The sequence below is a fragment of the Lotus japonicus genome, chromosome 5, assembly GCF_012489685.1.
Source record: "Lotus japonicus ecotype B-129 chromosome 5, LjGifu_v1.2".
Classification (NCBI taxonomy): Eukaryota; Viridiplantae; Streptophyta; class Magnoliopsida; order Fabales; family Fabaceae; genus Lotus; species Lotus japonicus.
Genome location: NC_080045.1, coordinates 5493464 through 5512915, shown reverse-complemented (window position 1 = coordinate 5512915; position 19452 = coordinate 5493464). Strand labels below are relative to the sequence as shown.

The following is a 19452-nucleotide window of genomic DNA, read 5'->3' as shown; positions in this document are numbered from 1 at the left end:
GCCTCCTAAGACCAAACAACAAATGGATATTTGGGAATTGATACTTTGATACCATACGAGAGACCATGGGCTTCGTTTACTCGAATCCATCACGAAACGCAACAACATCCCTCAATACGTCACGCGTTTTACAACATCCTTTGCGTTTCCTTCCCAACCATGGTTTGGTTCCTCTCTTTCCTTCTCTCACAACACAACACTGAATCAACCATACTGTAGAGGAATGATTCCATAGCCTCCAAGAATCTTCCAAGCACAAACACACATAAATCTCCATCGTTCTACTTCTTCTCATCACTCAATCATTCTTTGTAGCAGAAAAGCATCACAGAAATGGCTACCAATCTGAACGACCCAAATTCTTCTTCTTCTTCTGTAGTTTCTTTCAGTGATTTCCCAGAAGATGTTCAGCTCTGCATCCTCTCATTTCTGGGTCCCTCTGAGATCGCCACCTTCGCCTGCACCTCCAAGCGTTTCCTCTCGCTCTGCACCAACGACGCCAAGCTCTGGTTCACCCTCTGTCACCGAAGATGGGGCTCCGAAACCCAAATCACCAAATGGGGTCAAGGAAAAATCGCCTTCAAGCTTCTCTACAATACCCTCCATGAATGGGACAACCTCATCGGCTTCTGGCGCCGCTGCGGCTCCGGCACCGGGACGCCATCGTTGCTGTTCTTCGAGTGGGGCCCGTCGTTCCTCTCGGGTTCCCGGGTCTCCGCTTTACAACCCGGATCCTACGAGGTTGCAAAGGTGCCGTTTATACGGATGAGTCTATCGGAGGAAGGGCAGGAAGTGAATCTGTTGGACCCTGATGGGCAAGCTGATTTTGATTCTGAGAATGAGTTGATTCCTGTGAATTTGAGCTTCATGGGGAAGACGCATTTCGTTGTGGAGGAGAATCAGTTCAGGAGGAGCTCCAGCTATGCGAATCTCAGTGGTGGTGGTGGTGATGATTGTGGCGGGGCTGGAGAGGATTTGATTGGTTCTTCGCCGCCAGGGAGCTTGCCGGATCGGTTGGTGACGGAGATTTACCAGCGGTTCGCGAACAGGACTAGTCCAGGCAGTGAGAGGTCGAGGAGGCAGAGGAGGAAGGAGAAGGAGAGATTGGCTAGGATGAGGAAATGGGAGCCTGAGCATTTTGTCAAGATTGTGAATTGCTCGCCCTCGCCGTCACGGCCTTTGCAAGGCCTTTGGAAGGTGTTTCTAAACTGTTCCTTGTTGTTTTCCTCAATTATGTTTGCTTTCGAATCTGTTGTCATTTAATGATTGATGTGGAACAACTAGTTGAGCAGTTACTAGTACCGTATTGGCATATTTGGTTGTTTGAGTCATAGTAATCAAACTTCAAAATGTTTGTAAAAGAAGATGATATGAGCAAAAGAATCCTGATCATTGGTAATTGGTAGTTGGGAACTAGGTAGTGTCTTTGGATATAATGTGATGTGAACGGATTTCCATCCCAATCCATAGAAGAGTTTCCTTCATTTTTTGTTATCTCGAAATGAGTTTTAGTATCCATTTGCACTGGGAATATCAAAACTTGCCGTAGCTGGAAAATTTCCATCTTTGTGGTCTTTTAGTTAGACAGTTTAGATGGTCTTGTAGAGATTCACACTTTTTATTGGAATCACTCCCTGCTCCCTAGTGGATCATTGGGTATATATTGCAAAAGTTTTCATTTTCTTTGTAAATTTATAATGATTTTGAAGATGAGTGATGGTGGAGACCTTCATGTTGTGGTATGCTGGCTCATTGAAACTATCATTGCTGCAGGGTATTTGTGATGATATGAGTTTAGCCTTTTACCTTGTGGCATATGATGACATTGGGGGCATTGCCTGTCGCCGCCTCGGGGACCCTCCAGAACGTTTCTCCACTTACGCCCCGGTTTTCTGGACGTCTAACGCTGCATTTCTAGAATCCCCTTTTCCTCTTGAGGAAGAATCTTTGTATGACAGTCGCATTCATCTTCAACCACACAATGATACTCACGAGCAGTTTGATTTCTCTTCCGATGAAGGGGTAAATCAAGTTCAACATTTCCAGTTGCCAGACATTGAAGTGGTGAATGGAATTCTTCACATCAGCTCAAGTTATGATTTAGTTATTGCAGACCTTGCTGGAACAATAAATTCAAGAAGTGCAGAGGGAAGGATTTGGCTGTACCATGACGGTACTTTCGGTTTCGGATTCCTTCGGGACAATTTTGTCATAGACATGAAACATATTGTCCATGATGGTTGTATTGTGAATGCAGTAAATCCTTCTGCTGATTAATTTTATTCTTTCTGCACTTCATATTCATAGATAAATTGGTTAGCCGGATGTCACCAATAAATTGTGGCATATTGTATTTTTAGCTGTGAAAAATAATAATTTCCTTAGATAGTATTCTGTTTTGCTTGCTCTCCAATAAGAGCTTGTTCTTGTGGATGTTTAATGGCTTGTTTTCTCCTTTTAACTGTGTTTTAGGCAGGAATAAGTTTCTAGGTGATCTCTATTACACTGCAAGAACATGCACATTATTGCCTTACCTGTGACTTCCTTTGGTTTGGACTATGGGGTTAGGGCAAGACATTGAATATACAGCTGAAATTAGCTTTTTTGGAGGCCTTGGCATTACATCATGCAAGGATATATAATGACAAGGGAAATGGAATGAATTAAAATACTTTGTTTAGATACTAGTTGAGTGTAACGTGAATGAACTTTCATTCAAATCCATTAGAAGAGTTTCGTTCACATTTTATCTTGATATGAGTGTTAACGTCTGTTAGCACATACTCCAACAAGTATCCAAACTTAGATATCATTTCAATATTTTATGAAGCAGAAGAATTTGTTTATACAATTATTGGGAACTGATTGGTATTGTAAGATGACTAGTAAGTGTTAGATACCAGAAAAATAGAGAGATCTGAGAGGGAAGTTCATGGTCTGTATGCATATTCTAAACAATCACAGTTAATGGGTTTTCGTTGCATCCCTTGTCATGATCCAAACAAAGGCTTGAAGTTATAACATTACTTAATTGGTTCAAATATTACACTCACATGCTTCTGCTGCAAATATTCCTTAAGTTTTAAGGCTATTGTTTGGCTTCGCGTTTGCGTTAATGGTAAAACACACATCTCAACGCATTAACGGATTAAGATTTTACCACGTTGACTTAAACTAGGACTAACATTAAGTTTAATAGAAGTATTAAAATACACAGAATGCGAAAAGTAATGGGTTCAAATAGGTTCAGATTTAGATTAGGATCTCAACTGTGCAGTAAGCAAATCCCTTAGTTTTCTTCTCCTGCTGTCCTTTACCTTTTCTTCAAACTAATGAATGCATTTGTTTATCGTCTAGTTTTATAGTTTTAGTTATCTTGAAAGAAGGTGGCCTTTTGCTCTAACTAGACTGAATAAAACTCTCTTCACTCAAGTTCCGTACATGTTTGGAAATTCATCTAAAATTGATTCTAAAGTCAAAATCAATTCTAAAAAAATAATTTATGTGAGTAATTTCTCGGTGCCATAAGAGTTGGATTTTGTGACGTCCGTGTAGGATATCAATATGAAGTCATTGAGAGTCTTAACAAGTGCTGTAGCAAGTACTTCTGAATCACAAATTCTGAATCAAACACTCACAACAACCAAAAACAAATGATGAAAACCACACACTTCAACTAACAAATGTTGAATGCGATATTTGTCACGGGTAAGGAGCTTCCCGGACTACATGTAATGGTAAGAGATGATAGAAACATATGGTGCATAACTTGAGAATTGAGAATTCTGAGACTCAAGACTCTCTTATCATGTTTAAGCCGCAACTTTGTCACCATTAATTTCCCCTTGCACTACATTCTTCTCATGGTCACCCTCCAGCTGGCTTAAATTTCCCTTCTCCTTAATCAGTTGGATGTGGTGGTGTTTGCAGTAGAGTTTTCCCTCGTGTGCTATGTAATTGGAAGGACTGATAACACAACCTCCATGGCAGCATTTGAAACAACTCTTGTGGTAAGGAGTTCCATTCACAGTAACCTACATTATATCAAAAATGTTGATCCCATATGAAAAAAATCAAAAGTTTTGTACTCAGCATCAAGGTTTAGATGAAGAGTAGGATGATTAATTGTGTGCCAATGGATCTATGTTTTGGAGGCATTTACGTGTGTTAGTGGACTGCATGTTTGCAAATCTTCGATAATTGATTCTAAAGGCAAAATCAATTATGGTGATATGAGTAGCTTTTGAGTGTCATAATTGATTATGAGAAAAGAGAAATTGATCCAAAATGCTATAGAATTATGGTTGTATTATTTATTACCTTCTCAGTAGGATACACCGTTTTCTGACAACCTGCACATTTATCCCTGGTTCCACCAAACATGCTTGAGACTTTGGCTGCTGCAGGTTTCTAATCAACACAGATAAAAAAATCAGATGAATGCTGGAAAGCTGATTGTTCTATTGTGCATTGCAAGGTTTAGGGTTCCCCAACAATTGAGGCAATCTAAATTCACACAATCAAGTAATATGAGCGGATCAATTAAGATCGGACGGTTTAGATAAGTTGAAAACATGAGTAGTCTGACCTTAATCGAACGACTCATATTTCTTCAAACCGTGAATTTAAGATTTTCCTGATTGCAGGAATTCCAAATTTGTCACATTTGCAAGCAGCACCAAAGTTTAGGATTCATTACCTCATTATCAATATTTCTTTCCGGTTTGGCAACTTTTGGTGTCCCTAGTTAGGCAAAAGGATGTGATGTTGAGACATAATAACAAGAAAAGTATAGTAAGGCATTAAATAATTGGATTCAAGATCCTTTCTTACCTTCAAAGCTTTTGTCAAGGCTACCAGTTCTTTTGAACAGTTGATCGAAGTGTGGCCTGCAATAAAGAACTCCCTCAAAAGAGTTGTAGTTGCTGAGCTGCAGATACATTGATTAATCTGTCAGCAAACTTGTTCTATGAAAATTACAATGTAGTCACACGCTTAATACACCTGAAGTTAATCAGTTCCTATACTATTTAACATTAAATCTTTGGGAACAAAACTCAGGACTGCAAAGAAACTAGAAATGATCAGAAACAAATAATCAATATTCTTGAGATAAAAATGCTTAACTACAAAAAAAAAGCTCTGAATAGTATAGGAAATGCTAAACTTGATGCTACCCATTATTCTGATTGCAGCAAAGTTACATTCTTTGAACTCATAACCAATTGCAGACACCAGATCCAAAGCTAGAAGCCTATACTAGACTATATTAGCATGTTTTTAATCAATTCTGACACAAGCTAGTGTCGGAAGATTTTTCACAGAGTTAATTCAGACTTTATAATCAATTATAGAAGAATTTCCATACATATACTATAAAGCAACAATTGAGAGAGAGAGAGAGACCTTGAGGGTTCCTTTGCAGTGGTGGCATCTGAAGCAAGCTTTGTGGAACACTCGGTTATCCGCAGTCAACTTATCAACCAGATAAACTGTTTTGTCACAAGCCATACACTTCTGGGTTGTTCCTGCAAATGCCATTTTTTCTTATCTTGTTCTTACCTTACCAAGTAGCAAGCAGTCTATGATCTATTCTTGTTCTGTTTCTATGAGTCTTGTTTTGTCACAAGTGGGGAAAGAACAGGACAATGAAGATTGAAGAGGAGACAAGGATAAAGTGAAAGGAAGAAAATTGCGGAGAGTAAAGCAGACTTCCTAACAATTATAATGTCAGTGACAATTATTTTTATCAAATTTAAGTATTTAACCACCTAACTACACTTTTCTCTTGTATTTTTTTAATGTTTTACTTTTACCCATGTCTTCAACTGTGAATATAAATGCGTAAAATCTAAGGAAAAAATGAGAAAGAAAGTCTACTGCTATTTTGGACCAGTTTCTCTTATTAGAGTCTCATAGCTATTCACAAAAACTTATTTCTCATGATGAGGTGATATTATGAAATTTAGTTGTAAAATCTTTTTTTTAGTACAACAAAATGAATATTATTGATGAAAATCATGAGAGCACAATCTACTAAGAGATTGAGGGAGAGAGAGAAAACCCAACAAACAAATTGAATTGATTATATTAGATGTATTAGTTATTCTCTCTAGCTTCCACATAATTGATTTTACCATTGAAATCAATTTTCTAAAAAACTCTCAAAAATATATTGTTATTCAAAAGTATTTGTCAATTAGAATTGATTCTAATTTTATTAAGAGAGAACAAACACATACTTAATTGTAGAAGATTTTCAGACATACGTCATAACGCTAATTGTTGCAAGATTATAAAGTTAAACGGTAAATTGTAATGATGCAACCAAATAGGACCTCCAATGAGGTCCTAAAATACTAAATTAGTGTATAAAGTAGTTGCTATTTGCTAATTGTTAGCATAATTTAATGACAAGTCTGAGAATCCAACTAGACTTATTTTTGATTAGAGTTTTTTTGTTTAATTAATGTGTATTTCATGACAAAGCCACTTTGTAATGGTGGGGTCCCATGGTTTCAAAAACCTCAGCTGACAGCACCTAATCATTCAACATCTAGCTGGCTTGCTCTCACTTTTCAAATAGTCACACATAGGATTTCTTGAGTTTCAAGGATGGAGATGAAGTTTCAATGTTTCATGTATGTCTCTGCTCGACCAAACTAAGCATCATTTGCAAGTTGTAACTTAACAACCATCAGTTAATTAAGGCATCTAGATAGATCTTCAAAAGCTTTGCTGTTTTTTTCTTGTCTTAGTACTATATCTAATGCAATTATGGGTCTTGGTTAGTAGGTGAAAATATCTTAAATATTTATTTATTTTATTATAGAACAATGATCTGTCCATACTCAACTTTTTTTTTCTATATCATTTTCACTTATTTTTCTTATTTTCATCATCTTTTTCCTATTACATTACTCATCATATCTCTCAATTCTTTCTCTTCTTTTCTTATTTTTCTCCATTAGATGGATATGAATACGTGTGAATAGGTTATGTAACAAAGTCTAACTTGGCACAAACTTACACAACTGACAATGAGTAGTTCAGTTGGAAATATAGGTTGAGTTTATGTCAAGAGTTTTCGGATTCAATACCTCACATAATACAATAAAGTAAGAGATGAAAAATCTTAAATATGATTAAATTATAAATCTAGAATTGTTGGCATTGTAAGTTAGTTAGATCCTTTCCACAAACCTACAATGATGGGTTGGGTGGGCTGTAACATGTACGTGCCATAGTTATTGCCATCTTGCCTTGAACACCAATTATGATGACAGCTTGTATTAATCAATTACTGTCCCACTAAAAAAGCTAGTCAGATCTGACTATTTAAATATTTAATATAAATTGTATTAACTTGTAACATTACATCAAAGGGCATTTGGTCTAGTGGTATGATTCTCGCTTTGGGTGCGAGAGGTCCGGAGTTCGATTCTCCGAATGCCCCTTTCATCCTTTTTTAATTTTTTCTTATTCCTCTCCAAATTTTTTTTGGGTCCAATTATTATTCTTGTGTCAATCAGCAATATAGGCCTATTGGGCCATTAGAACAACGAAATAGTAGAATTAAAACTTAAAAGTATCACATCTTTGACCAAAAAAAAAAGTATCACATCTTCTGGACCAAAAACAAAAGATATGTCACATCTTTTACTAGATGAGGTGCAGAAATTGAAAACAGAATTAAAACGGGTAAGCAAATGATAATCGTATAGATGTTTATTAAACACAAGTAATGAACAAGGACTTGGCTATGAGAAGCTTGGTAAGCACTTGATATTCTTCTAAAATATCTCAGAATCTTCTCATAAGATTAGACTTTTTTTCCGCTAGTATTACTTTTCTGTTAACTTCCTTTATTTAGAAAAGGTATATATTTGAAGACTTTTTATCATTATTGTGATGGTTAACATGTGTAATACTTTATTTTGAATTTTAGATAAATAATACAATACTACATATTTATTTTTGGATGTCTCCTCCTGTCCACCATATATTTCCTTTGAAGCTCCAAAACTAGCCATAAAGGTCATCTTATGACGCAAACTATAATTAATTTCGATAATGTGCAGTTTGGCTTACAAAGCGTTTGTATTAACTATTAAGTCATCTTACAAAGAAATTGATTGTTCATCTTACAAAGTGGTCTTGAAGCCCGGCTTAAAGTATGAACTATAATGAATTTTGGCAATGTGTGGCTCAACTTACAAAACAAATGTTTTGAATCGTCTTAGTGAACCTTGGTTGTTCGTCTTACAAAGCGCAGGGCTGTTTACAGGTATTTTAGGGTCTAAGATGAAGTTGTTAAAATAACTTATTTTTTGACGAAATTTTAAAGAGATTTAATATATTATATAAATGATCAACTTTTATATTAGTATTTTAGATTCATAGAGATTTAATCTCTGACATGGGCATTTAAATGCTTTTCGATGTACAGATTTTTTTTTTTAATATTCTATCTTTTTTGAGCTGATAAATCATTTACCCGAATTTTTTAATCAAAATATTCTAATCTTTTTCTTTCTAATTGACATTTTGTCTTACAAAGAATGAGAATAAAATAATATAGAAATATAAATGAAATAGTAGTGCAAAATAAATAAAAAATGATAACAATAGAACCTAGAACGCAATGAATTAAATAATGAAAGTTTTGCGACACTTTGATACCAACTTGGAACTCAAGGTAGAAACAATGGAAATTTTTCTTTTTGTTGAGAAAATAAACTATGAGTGAAGAGCAAACTTATACAATACAATAAATATATAAGTCATAGAAAAACTAACAACTATGAGTAAACACAAATTATTTTTTTAATTTTTGAAATATAAAAATAATAGATATTTTAATTATTATTTTCTTTAGTAAATTTGTTAATAAAAAAACTACTACTAACTGTCAAAGTTGTACTTCTAAAACGTTGTAATTAATATAATCTGATTTTTCATTGTCCCATCACCGCTCTCAAATTTAGAAATATATATTATATATGTATAAATTTTTTTGGGCCTAAAGGCAATTGAGACCTCAGACAATTGCTTCAAGTGCCTTATGGTATACACGGCCTTGATAAAGCAATCACGAAGCATGGTTATTAAACTCTAGTTTTTGACTCTTACGAGTTTACGATTCTAGGTAACCAAAAATCGAGTTATATCACATGTAAACTCTCTTTTTTATAAACTTGGGTGAACTCAGGTAAACTCGATAAACTCGGACTCTCGAGTTTACTTCCGAGTTCTCACGTTTAGAAAAAAGAAGGGGGATCATTTATTTATATAAATGACAATATTTCATCAATGTCATTGTTATTCTACTTTTATTCATCATAAATCAATCTTGGTGCTTTGTGTCAATTTTCCTCTTTTCTCAAATATTTAGGTCTATTACACAGTTTTTAGTCTTTTGGCTTATGAACATGTGTTACTTTTTTTCCTATGAATTATATTTAATCATATTATGCATGATTTTAATTGTTCTTATATGCTTTGTCAATGTATGATTTCGCTATTTATGTACATATTTTTTTATTTTATTAGTGTCTTCAGCATTATTGTGATTTTATAAATATTATTTTGGCATGAAGTAAACTCTAACGAATTTACGAGTTGAGTTCACGAGTCGAGTTTACGGGTACTCCACGAGTTTACCTAAACTCTCAAGTTTGACAACGTTACCATGATTAGCTTACAATGCGAACTATAATTAATTTTATCAATGTGTAGCTCAACTTATTGCAAGAACTATAATTTAATTTAGTTTAAGAATCATTAAAAACTCCACCGGGTTGAAAGAGAAACGAGTAAATTGTCATTTTGTTCATGTCAAGTGTAATACATTCCGACTTCCGCGAGGTGAGAGAATTTCCATGTTCATGTTGTTTCATCAAGCTCAACAATTTTGTGAGTGCCCTTCTCCACTTTCATGATCCGAGGTATGACATGGACATCGTGCTTCCTCGTTGTCCTTTGTTTTGTTGCGTACTCTCTCAAGCTAGATGTTTAATTAGTTAAGTGTGATGTTGGTGGATCGTGGCTCCAGATGATATGAAAAAAACTTAGGTAGGAGTATTTCTCAAAGAATACACCAATGTTCAAGTTCTGAGTGGTGGAGAGATTTATTTATTTGTTGGGTTGACCGAGGCACCTCCTAGAGGATGGACAAGCAATGAAAATTTAGTCAACAATTAATCATGTGAAGACTATTCATTGTGAAAACTAGATTGGATTGGAACTGAAAAAGGATTGCCATATGAAAGGGGTTTACCCTATTTTTCTTCGTTTAAAATGAAATATTCCAACTTTTTTTCATTAAACTAGCCAGCAGCCAGCGAAGTTCCCGTGATATGTATATGGAAATTGTGGACTAAGTACAAGTTTATAGCAATATCATTTGCTCATTTGCTGTGACCTTGCCCAACAAGTAAATATTGGGATTCATTTTATGATTTAAAATGATTGGGTTGGAGATGAGTTTGGGATACATATAGGGATGAAGCCATGAAGCTGTTCTTTTATGAGAATAAAAAAATCATAATAGTTAAATCTAAGGATGGTTACACTACTAAAAAAAAGCTATTTAGCGACGGACAAAGTCCGTCGCTAAATAAGCAAAAATCCGTCGCAAAACATTTACCGACGGAATTAGCGACGGAATGCCATCCGCCGTGCAAAGTGGCCTCGCTAAAAAATTAACGACGGAAAATTAATTCTGTCGCTAATAGCGACGGAAACTAGTCGTCGCTAACTTATATATTTCCGTCGCTAAATCGTTTACAGGATTATCCCATGAATCCGTCTCTATTTCCGACGGGATATTCCGTCGCTATTTACGACGGAACATAACTAGCCGTCGCTATTTGCGACGGAACGCTCCGTCGCTATTTAAGACGGAACATAGTAGTCCGTCGCTGTTTGCGACGGAATTTTCCGTCGCTAATCGCCTGACACTTTTATTTCCTTTCCCTCGCTAATACATGAATTCCTATAAGGAATATAATCTATTATCCATTGATTTCCTATTTTCAGGCACATCCATGTTTCTAACACACACAATACACAACCAATAAGTAGTAGTTCAATAAATGAATCCCCAATTTAAAAGCATAGTCAAGCTTAAATCAAAGCATTCATCAATATGCAAGTAAATTGACAAAACAAGGAAAGGGTACTAAAACATAACAAGGATTTCAAGCTAAAATAAACTTTAAAGGCTTGAATCCTCATATTTAACTCATGCAAGCAAGGTTTTAAAGCAACATATGGTAGCAGTTCAGTAAAGATTGTTGCTGAAAATAGTGAGAACCCATAAAGATACATCCCAACAACGATTTTACCCACAAACACATGTGTCAAACCCTTCATTCAGTAGCTTCAAACTTAGACAGATAGGGATGTACCTCTTTATTCAAGCAGCTTCACATCCACAGAAGGGAAACACAAAGCAGATTGCTCCCTCTATCCTGAGAAGTCGAGGCTTATAGAGGAGATGAAATCGCAAGTTCCAACTCAAACCTGTACATAGGGAAGCAAATCAACATCAAATTCAATGAATCACGAAAGAAACAGTGATTAGTAAGCATTTTTGTACAACTGCAAAAACCATCTCTTAAGGTGAGCTCAAAAATAAAAGTAACCGAAAGGGAAAGGAATCTGATACAAATAAGCTCAACTCTGAATTTGATACAAATAATCTTCATAAATCACACACACTACTCATGCTAATTCCACCAAGAAAATTCATCAAAGAGATATTTTTTCCAAATTTTTGGAAGGCTCTATTCAGCAACCCAATCCATTTATCTCATAAAAAAAGGCAACTTTAAATCGCAGCAAACATGAAGGCAACACAGAGATATAACACCATGTATTTTTTTCCCCAAATGTAAATTGCAGCAAGTTTAGGACTCCATCCTACCTTGTATGAATCGCAAGCTGCGCAAGGGTGTTAGGTTATCTTCTTCCTCCAATGCCTTCCCTTTGATAGTGTATGAAGATCCTTTTGGAGACAGAGAAAGAAAGAGGGTTAGCAAGGGAGAGAAAAAGACAAGCTAGGAGAAATGGGAGAGAAGTGGGGAGGAGAAAGGAAAATAGCGGGAAACCTAATGCATAGTGACAGATTGAGTAAAAAAACCTTGATATTAAAAGCTGTTCTGGTTCCTATGTTTTATTAATGACATTCAAGGGTTCTCATCTTGTTGGTTCCTCTTGGTTTGGTGTTCTGGTTCTGGCAACAGCTGGATCTGCTAGTAGAACTAACTGGTAAGCCTTCATGTCATCAAAAATTATTATATAGATGGCCCCCCCTCTACTTCAAGATGACAAAGCAGGCTACCTAGCATATAGTTTCCACAAACTATCTATTAACTTCATGAGCATTATCTCTCTTCTTCACAAATTGAAGACAAGCACCTAATGGATGGTGAAAACCTAAATCTTGAATAGGTGCCAATATACGGTTAAACGTTAGACAATAAATAGCATTATGCTACTCTCACATGAAAAGCATCATCCAAGCCAAACTTCTGTTTCTGCTATATTCGACATGATTAGGCAAACATGGCATGCAATTCACAAAAGCTGTCCTCTCACAAGCTCAAGGCCATGTGAATCAACCATTTTCTTTTTACCAAATGTATGAGCATCAGTGTCTACTGCTCATAGGAAAACGAAAAATAAACCCCAAAATTTCATCCAAAATGTAATAATTCTTAATGATAATTCAAAGAACTATACACATGTCCTAGTAACCAAAACATACATTATTATACTTTGAATGAAAATACTATGCAACAGCCTAACTTTTCCAGTTCAATCTGAGCAAAAAATCTCTGCTATTTACAATATTTCTTACTCATTTAATACCAAACCCACCAATTTTATCTTGTTGCATCAGTTTCTTTTCTTTGTTAGTGTACATCCCCATACACACAAAATGTAAATTTATCTGCTAAATACAGAGTAAAATAGTAGGGTATTTCAATCTATCACTGTACCCATGAAAAAGGAAAAAAGCTAGACTTTACTTAACATGATTGGGAACCTCTTTACATAAAGAGGAGACAAAATTTCCAAAAACTGAGGCACCCCTGCCACATGATGGGTAAGACACTGATGAATTGAAGCGCCCCATGTCCTTCAAAATGACAAAATCGAAAAACATTTTATAAAGAAGTCCAATTGAAAAAAGCATATAAAGCCAGCAAAAGGATAAGTTTTTTTGGGCTTCCATATCTATATTCCTTAGAAAAAATGTACACCTTAACACCTTTGCTTCAACCAGAGCATGATTGCATTTTCTTACTCTTACCCCCGCCCCCCTTCCACCTTTCATTTCCTTTCCTTCCACTCATTAATTCCATCAGTTTGGCAATCAAAGCAAGTAACAAATAACCACCACCACCACCTTCAGATTCAGCTCCACGCATAGCTTGACGATGACCCAAATAGCGAAACAAGAGAATTTCAGCTGGGAAATTCGAAAGTTTGCCCCTTGTGGTGGAGAAGGAGAAGTAGAAAAGGGAGGAGTCAGGTGAGATTACAACGCGAAGGGAAACAAGGGGCGGCGGCCATGTGAGGTGAGATGAGTGTGTTAGCGAACATGAGTGAATGGACTGCTTAAGTGTTTGGAAATCTTTTAACCTAGTAGTTTCTATATAGCAAAATATGTCATTTAGTTCAAATGGCTAAAGCCTTCCCCTTTTGGAGACAAGACCCGGGTTCAAATCTGGGAGAACAATTTTTCATTTTTAAAAACAATATATTTAGCGACGGGAGATCATCAGCGACGGTACAGATCCGTCGCTAATTTGCAATATAAAATATTAAAATAACATTAGCGACGGAATAACAGCGAGGGTTCTAATCCGTCGCTAAATTTCAAAACAGGATGTTTATTTTTAAACCGCGGATCCGTCGGTAATTCCGTCGCTATTAGCGACGGATTTTTATCCCTCGCTAAAATCCGTCGGTAAATCACATTTTTTTAATAGTGTTATGAGAATTTTTATATGAGAACATAATAATAAATCAGATCGTTATATCTAATTATGAATGATTAAGATTAAAATATTAAGTTATATGACTTTTTAAAAAAGTCACGTAACAACTTAAGTGGTCACATGATTATCACATGCCTATTAAATTATTATTTTTTAATCATGAAACTTTTTATACATCGTGACTATAAATTGTTTTATATATCGTTTGAAACCTGTCCCATGTCCTAATGTTCTCAGTGGTTACAATATTTTATTTGTAAATATATTGTTTATATGAAAAAAAAGTTGACGCTTTTGTTTATGTGTGAAAATAATTAAGAGAAAACTTAAAAATAGTCTGTGAAGATAATCTTATTTAATATAATAAAGTATATGACAAAATTACTGGAATTATATGAATATTTACATTTTTGTGATTATATATATGTACATGCAATACATCCACGTTTGTTAAAAGAAAAAGAAATTAAAGAAATCCATCAATGTCATATCCCCTAAGGATGGCAATTTTAATCTAAGGACAGGATCCATGCGGAGAATATTGTCCCATTTGGTACACCAATTAATTTTGGGGAAATTTTTTAGTAGGATAAGGATTAGATGAAAATCTCTCAGAAAAATTTACGAACAGAGAGATTATTGTTCCAGCCCTACAGGATTTCTGTCATGTATAAATAAGTGGAAATATACTTTTCTCAGAAAAATGTGATGTCCGCCCAAAACACTCGTAGAAGATGGCGGCGCGTCAGGGTTGGCAAGGGTCACGGGCGATGATGAAAGGTCTGTTGTTCTACCGGTGGTCCCATTTGCCAGCTAAGAAGATTCTTTTGAATTTGTCTTATCTGTATAGGGATTTTGGTCTCTTTTGTAAAGGCCCAAATATGGGAACAATCTAGATGTTGACCTCACCCTCTATAAAAGGGAAGTTTTTACCTTGTATCTAACAACTTTGATGACAATTAATGAGAATATTTCATTTTATTATATCATGTCTTTATTTGAGCTCTGCTAGGGTTTTCTGAGTGTACTTTTCTTACCTAAGATATTCTCTAGTACAGAACAGCGTACTATAGCTAGTGATGGTAAGTGTGGAGGTGTAGAACAGAGATGTAATAAAAATTCACAGCGCCTCAAAGAGAGATGAGGACAAAGGACTAAGGAGGGATGCAATGCAAGGACGGGGAGTCTGGGAGTGTTGCCTCAACCCCCGCACAGCTGCCATTTCTTATGTATCCTTATTTAAGAAGTGTGTCTTTCAATGAGTGGAGATAGCTGAATATATTTAGATAGGATCTGAAGCAATTTACTCCACTGTTATGTAGCTGTCGGAGGGTATTTTAATTCAAAGATTATCAGGTAAATAAAATAGTAATGTTTTGGAGATGGAAGCTAAGTCTAATTAATGGCATAATATTATTATATCCCAGAAGTCCATGACTGCATGCTTGCAGACTATACACATGCTTGGAATTTCCAATAAACGAAAACTAATCAATAAAAATGATGAATTTAATTAATTTGGACAATTAATGCAAATCATCTATTATGTGGAGATAATAACAAGGTTGATATCAACAATATTTCGCATGACATCATGGCTGCGATCACAAATCAAGGCACCAAGTTTTCCTTACAAAACAAATTAGTATGACACACTGGTTGGACATGTTAATCTAAACAATCATCTATGCAATTTACCACTAATTGTTTGTTTCAAATTGTACATGTCCGTTTCATAAGTAAGGTTTTAGATTCAAGTCTCTTTAATTTCTTAAAAGAAATTAAATTAGGGTCTTTATGGAAAAAAATATCTACTTAGAGAGTTAGTTAAAACCTTATTACGATGTGGATAGATGTACTAAAAAACAAAAAATTATGTAATTTCAGTGGTAATTACATGAATTGCCAAGTCAATCAACATCGACTTGGAGAATTAAGGACACAGCAATATGATAATATAATATTATGGGGTATTCAATGTGTGCATGTATAATGTGACCTTGTTTCAGATTGTTGGCTTAACAAATTTGATATCTGGACTATTTAATTTTAAGATAAAACAGACATTACTATATGTAAAATCAACCATATATTATGAGCTGAAATTTCAAACATCGTGCTACATCAGACATATATATAAGTTATATGAATTTTTTGATACTTATCATCAAATTAAAGAAGTTCCATAGTTTTTCGTTGACAACTACCCTTCTTGTCATTAATTTCAGACTTCATGCTCCTTCTAGAACACATTGATAATTGTTTGATATAAAATATTGCCGTATACATCAGTTTTAAATCTGTCTCATTTATATATTCTGAATGAAAGACTATTTCCACACCCCCTTCCACAAGAAACATGTTCTCCTAATCCTAAATCTGATTTAAATCCCATGGCTCATTCCCCACGGCACTGTAGTCTTCTTTTTTTTAAAATATTAGTATGATCGTGATTGACTCACGAACATCTATATTCTACTTGGATTAATTTTTTCATAAGAGAATTTTCATACACAAAATTTGAACCTCAAACCTTATCTAAAGAAACGTAAGACTAAAATCCAAAATCATACTTAAGAGAAATTAATTTTATAGTACTTGGATCAACTACTCTTGTTGTTAGTATTACGATCTACTTTCTAAAGACACACAAAACTTGAACTTGAAAAAAGACACAATATTTAAAGATACATAAGTTAGAATCTGAAATTTTACTTAAGAGAAATTAAACTTATATCACTTAAACCAATCACTCGTTGCTACATTTCGATACACAAAATCAATAATCTTATATCAGTTGAATCACACACTGCTAACACTATAATCTATAACATTGAATTCATATTTTTGCAAGAAAGACTCAACTATAAGCCACATTCCTGACTCTCCCATTCGTCAAAGCTCAATAAGACACCCTATGGAAACTTCTATCGGATCATTACCGCAGAGGCCTCTAGTTTTGACTTGACTCTTATAGGCCCTGCTTTAATGCACTCTTGTCTACATTTCTCTGTTTAAACCCACAATCTAGTACCACTCCTCCTCAAAATTCCTGAAACCAACAAACTTTGTGTGCAAAAAACCATCTTCAATTTTTCCATGTATATGCTTAATCCTTGTGTTTGTGGAACATTACATCCTGAATTTGATGAACCATGTCTTGCAAGTCCTGGTTCCAGTCCCAAAAAATCCAAAAGAAAAGATAGCAGAAACAAAAATCCTTACTCCAGTCGTGGCCTAGACAAGTTTTCTGAGCTTCTGGCTGTTCTAGATGAGAAAAGACAGAAGCTATACTCACAGATGAACCCTCATGATGTCTCCATAGTTCGATTTGTTCACTCCAACACAGATGATTTTGTCCCTATTGTGGTCAAGTTGAAGAACAACAACAAGGATCAGAAGCACAAGAGCCAAGAACTCAACAAAGTTGTGAAAGCAAGAAAGTCAACGGAAAGTTCCCCAATTGAATCCACAAAGGAACCCCATTTGGAAGAAAAAAAGCAACCCCATTTGGAATCTGAGAAAGTGGAAGCTAAGAAGAGGATCTCTTGGAATTTGAAGAATTTGGACAGGGTGAAGCCATGTTTCTATTTGCCAATGGTGATGATTTTGATCTTGGTAGTCTTGACTCTGTTTGGGAAATCAGTTGCAATTCTCTGCACCTGCATCTTGTGGTATGTTATCCCCACATTGAATGATCATAGCTCATCATCATCATCATCAAATCAAAGATGGTCAATGAAGAAGAAAGATTATGTTAGAGGGTTGAGTGAGAAGAACATGGAGGTGACTAAGAGAAAAGACTATGTTAGAGGGTTCAGTGAGAAGAAGATGGAGGTGAATGAAGGGATCAAAAAGAAAGAATATGTTAGGAGGTGGAGTGAGAAGATTGTGGCCACTGATCCACTTTCTCCAAGAAGTGAAGATTACTCTGAGGCTTCCAAGAACAAGAATCAAGCAAAACATTCCCATAAGAAAAGCTGGTGAAGAATATCATGATCATCTGTTGTTCATTCTCTTATTTTTTGTTTCATCTTCTGGATATTTCCATTTCTGTGTTAGGAGTTTGAATTTTGCTGTTGTGAATAGGTCAGGCAAGTTTTTGTTAGTGACGCGTGTTTAAGAGCGTGTTTGGATCAACTTTTTTTTGTTATAATCAATTGTAGACTTTCCGAGCTACTCACATAAATATCTTCTTAGAATTGATTTTGTTTTCATAATCTAGTGTAGAAAATTCTCCAAACATGAATTCCGAAGATTGAATTTCCATGCCATGTTATATCTGTGCATGCATGGTGTGGTTAGTTCAGTTAACTGATATTACATGTGATCTAAGCTGTTATGCACACCATGATAAATTCCTGTTGGAGGCAGAGCAGTAGAATTAGATTCAGCAGCAAAAATAAGTAAATCTATAAAGAACTTAAGACGAAATTTTCAAACTTACATTTCTATGCAGTTCAGCCTGAGTGACAAAGAAGAAAAATAGAAGAAGTAATGAATATCAATATGATATAATGTGATAAAAAAAGATAGAGAAAAATTGAGATGTTTGTGGAGGGCTCGTATCATTTTAGAATCAATACATTCCAAGAATATGGCATTAAAGTTAAAGGAAAATGAGCATATCCAAGTAATTAAGAGGGAACAATAAGTGGTTAATTTAAGTGGTACATATTTAATTTTAAGTATGATCTTAAGTTCGAGTCTTGTGTATGAAAAATTTCATCAAACAGAGTTAGGTCAAGCAAGATGTAGATATCTTCAACTTGAATCTACATTTTCTTTCCATTAAGGACCATGATCCTTTAATTTTTTTCCCCAAACATGTGTTCTGTATTTTTATGATTTCACCTTTCTTTTTTATGATGTTGATATTTTCAGTTTGAAATGCTGGGAGATTAAAACTCTCTAGACAACATTTATGCAATGGTATATCAAAGTATATTACTATGTGCATAATGTGCTGGTTAGTGGCTAAATAACCTAGCAAGGCACTTGGATTGAATTAGAGGTGAGAATTTTGGTAGTTTGCATTAGATTACAAGTTTTTTTTTTTTTCGTTACAAGAGGAAGAAGATTACAAGTTTAATTGGGGTTGTTATCGGTGCATTAAAATAATAATAAAAAGTCAGTACTTTTTCTGAAGAAGTTCTACCATAAACCTACCGCACTATATTAAGATACACAAATAAAATATTGTCACGTTATTAATTGTGATAATTATCAATTAATAATGTCTGAATATCTTTTAAGTCAAGTGCACCAAATTTACGTGCAATGAATTTATGCAAGAATTCCGCTGGGGGTGTTCTACATTTCAAGTCTACTGTTATGACATTGAACATGTTAGAGTACTTATCCTTTCACAATTGGATCAAAAACTATTCCAGTATTTATGACATTAGCATGTTAGAGCACCGTTCATTTTTTTGTGTCT

General features: G+C 35.0%; 3 protein-coding genes, 1 long non-coding RNA gene and 1 other non-coding gene across 6 annotated transcripts; 3 read left to right on the top strand and 2 right to left on the bottom strand.

Moving 5' to 3' along the window:
- The first annotated feature begins 66 nt into the window (after window positions 1-66).
- LOC130717074 (F-box protein At3g12350) lies at window positions 67-2391 on the top strand. The gene is made up of 2 exons (XM_057567181.1): window positions 67-1197; window positions 1774-2391. The coding sequence occupies exons 1-2, from the start codon at window positions 334-336 to the stop codon at window positions 2275-2277; spliced, it is 1368 nt and encodes a 455-aa protein (XP_057423164.1). The 5' UTR covers window positions 67-333; the 3' UTR covers window positions 2278-2391.
- Window positions 2392-3536: 1145 nt separating this feature from the next.
- On the bottom strand, window positions 3537-5730 carry LOC130717075 (LIM domain-containing protein WLIM1-like). The gene is made up of 5 exons (XM_057567182.1): window positions 5407-5730; window positions 4834-4930; window positions 4700-4743; window positions 4321-4410; window positions 3537-4034 (listed from the first exon to the last, which is right to left on the bottom strand). Exons 1-5 carry the CDS (start codon window positions 5539-5541, stop codon window positions 3813-3815), a joined length of 588 nt encoding a protein of 195 aa, XP_057423165.1. The 5' UTR covers window positions 5542-5730; the 3' UTR covers window positions 3537-3812.
- A 1654-nt stretch (window positions 5731-7384) lies between these two features.
- Window positions 7385-7456, top strand: TRNAP-UGG (transfer RNA proline (anticodon UGG)). Its single transcript has one exon. It is a non-coding gene; the product is annotated as a tRNA-Pro (tRNA).
- A 2389-nt stretch (window positions 7457-9845) lies between these two features.
- Window positions 9846-14053, bottom strand: LOC130716709 (uncharacterized). Of its 2 annotated transcripts, XR_009012133.1 has the most exons (4): window positions 12146-14053; window positions 11930-12010; window positions 11412-11526; window positions 9846-10162 (listed from the first exon to the last, which is right to left on the bottom strand). It is a non-coding gene; the product is annotated as an uncharacterized LOC130716709 (long non-coding RNA). The 2 variants fall into 2 exon arrangements; XR_009012132.1 differs by lacking the exon at window positions 9846-10162 and having other exon boundaries at window positions 10965-11526.
- A 2793-nt stretch (window positions 14054-16846) lies between these two features.
- On the top strand, window positions 16847-18214 carry LOC130721099 (uncharacterized). The gene has a single exon (XM_057571833.1). The coding sequence runs from the start codon at window positions 17112-17114 to the stop codon at window positions 17997-17999; it is 888 nt and encodes a 295-aa protein (XP_057427816.1). The 5' UTR covers window positions 16847-17111; the 3' UTR covers window positions 18000-18214.
- The last annotated feature ends 1238 nt before the right edge of the window (window positions 18215-19452 follow it).

Bases quoted from the DNA above. Each gene is read 5' to 3' on its own strand.
- LOC130717074 (XM_057567181.1), top strand. From the start codon at position 334: ATGGCTACCAATCTGAACGACCCAAATTCTTCTTCTTCTTCTGTAGTT. The intron at 1,198-1,773 runs GTGTTTCTAAAC...TCATTGCTGCAG, and splicing joins CTTTGCAAGGCCTTTGGAAG to GGTATTTGTGATGATATGAG.
- LOC130717075 (XM_057567182.1), bottom strand. From the start codon at position 5,541: ATGGCATTTGCAGGAACAACCCAGAAGTGTATGGCTTGTGACAAAACA. The intron at 4,931-5,406 runs GTCTCTCTCTCT...ATGTATCTGCAG, and splicing joins ACTGCAAAGGAACCCTCAAG to CTCAGCAACTACAACTCTTT. The intron at 4,035-4,320 runs GTAATAAATAAT...GATATAATGTAG, and splicing joins CGGTGTATCCTACTGAGAAG to GTTACTGTGAATGGAACTCC.
- LOC130721099 (XM_057571833.1), top strand. From the start codon at position 17,112: ATGTATATGCTTAATCCTTGTGTTTGTGGAACATTACATCCTGAATTT.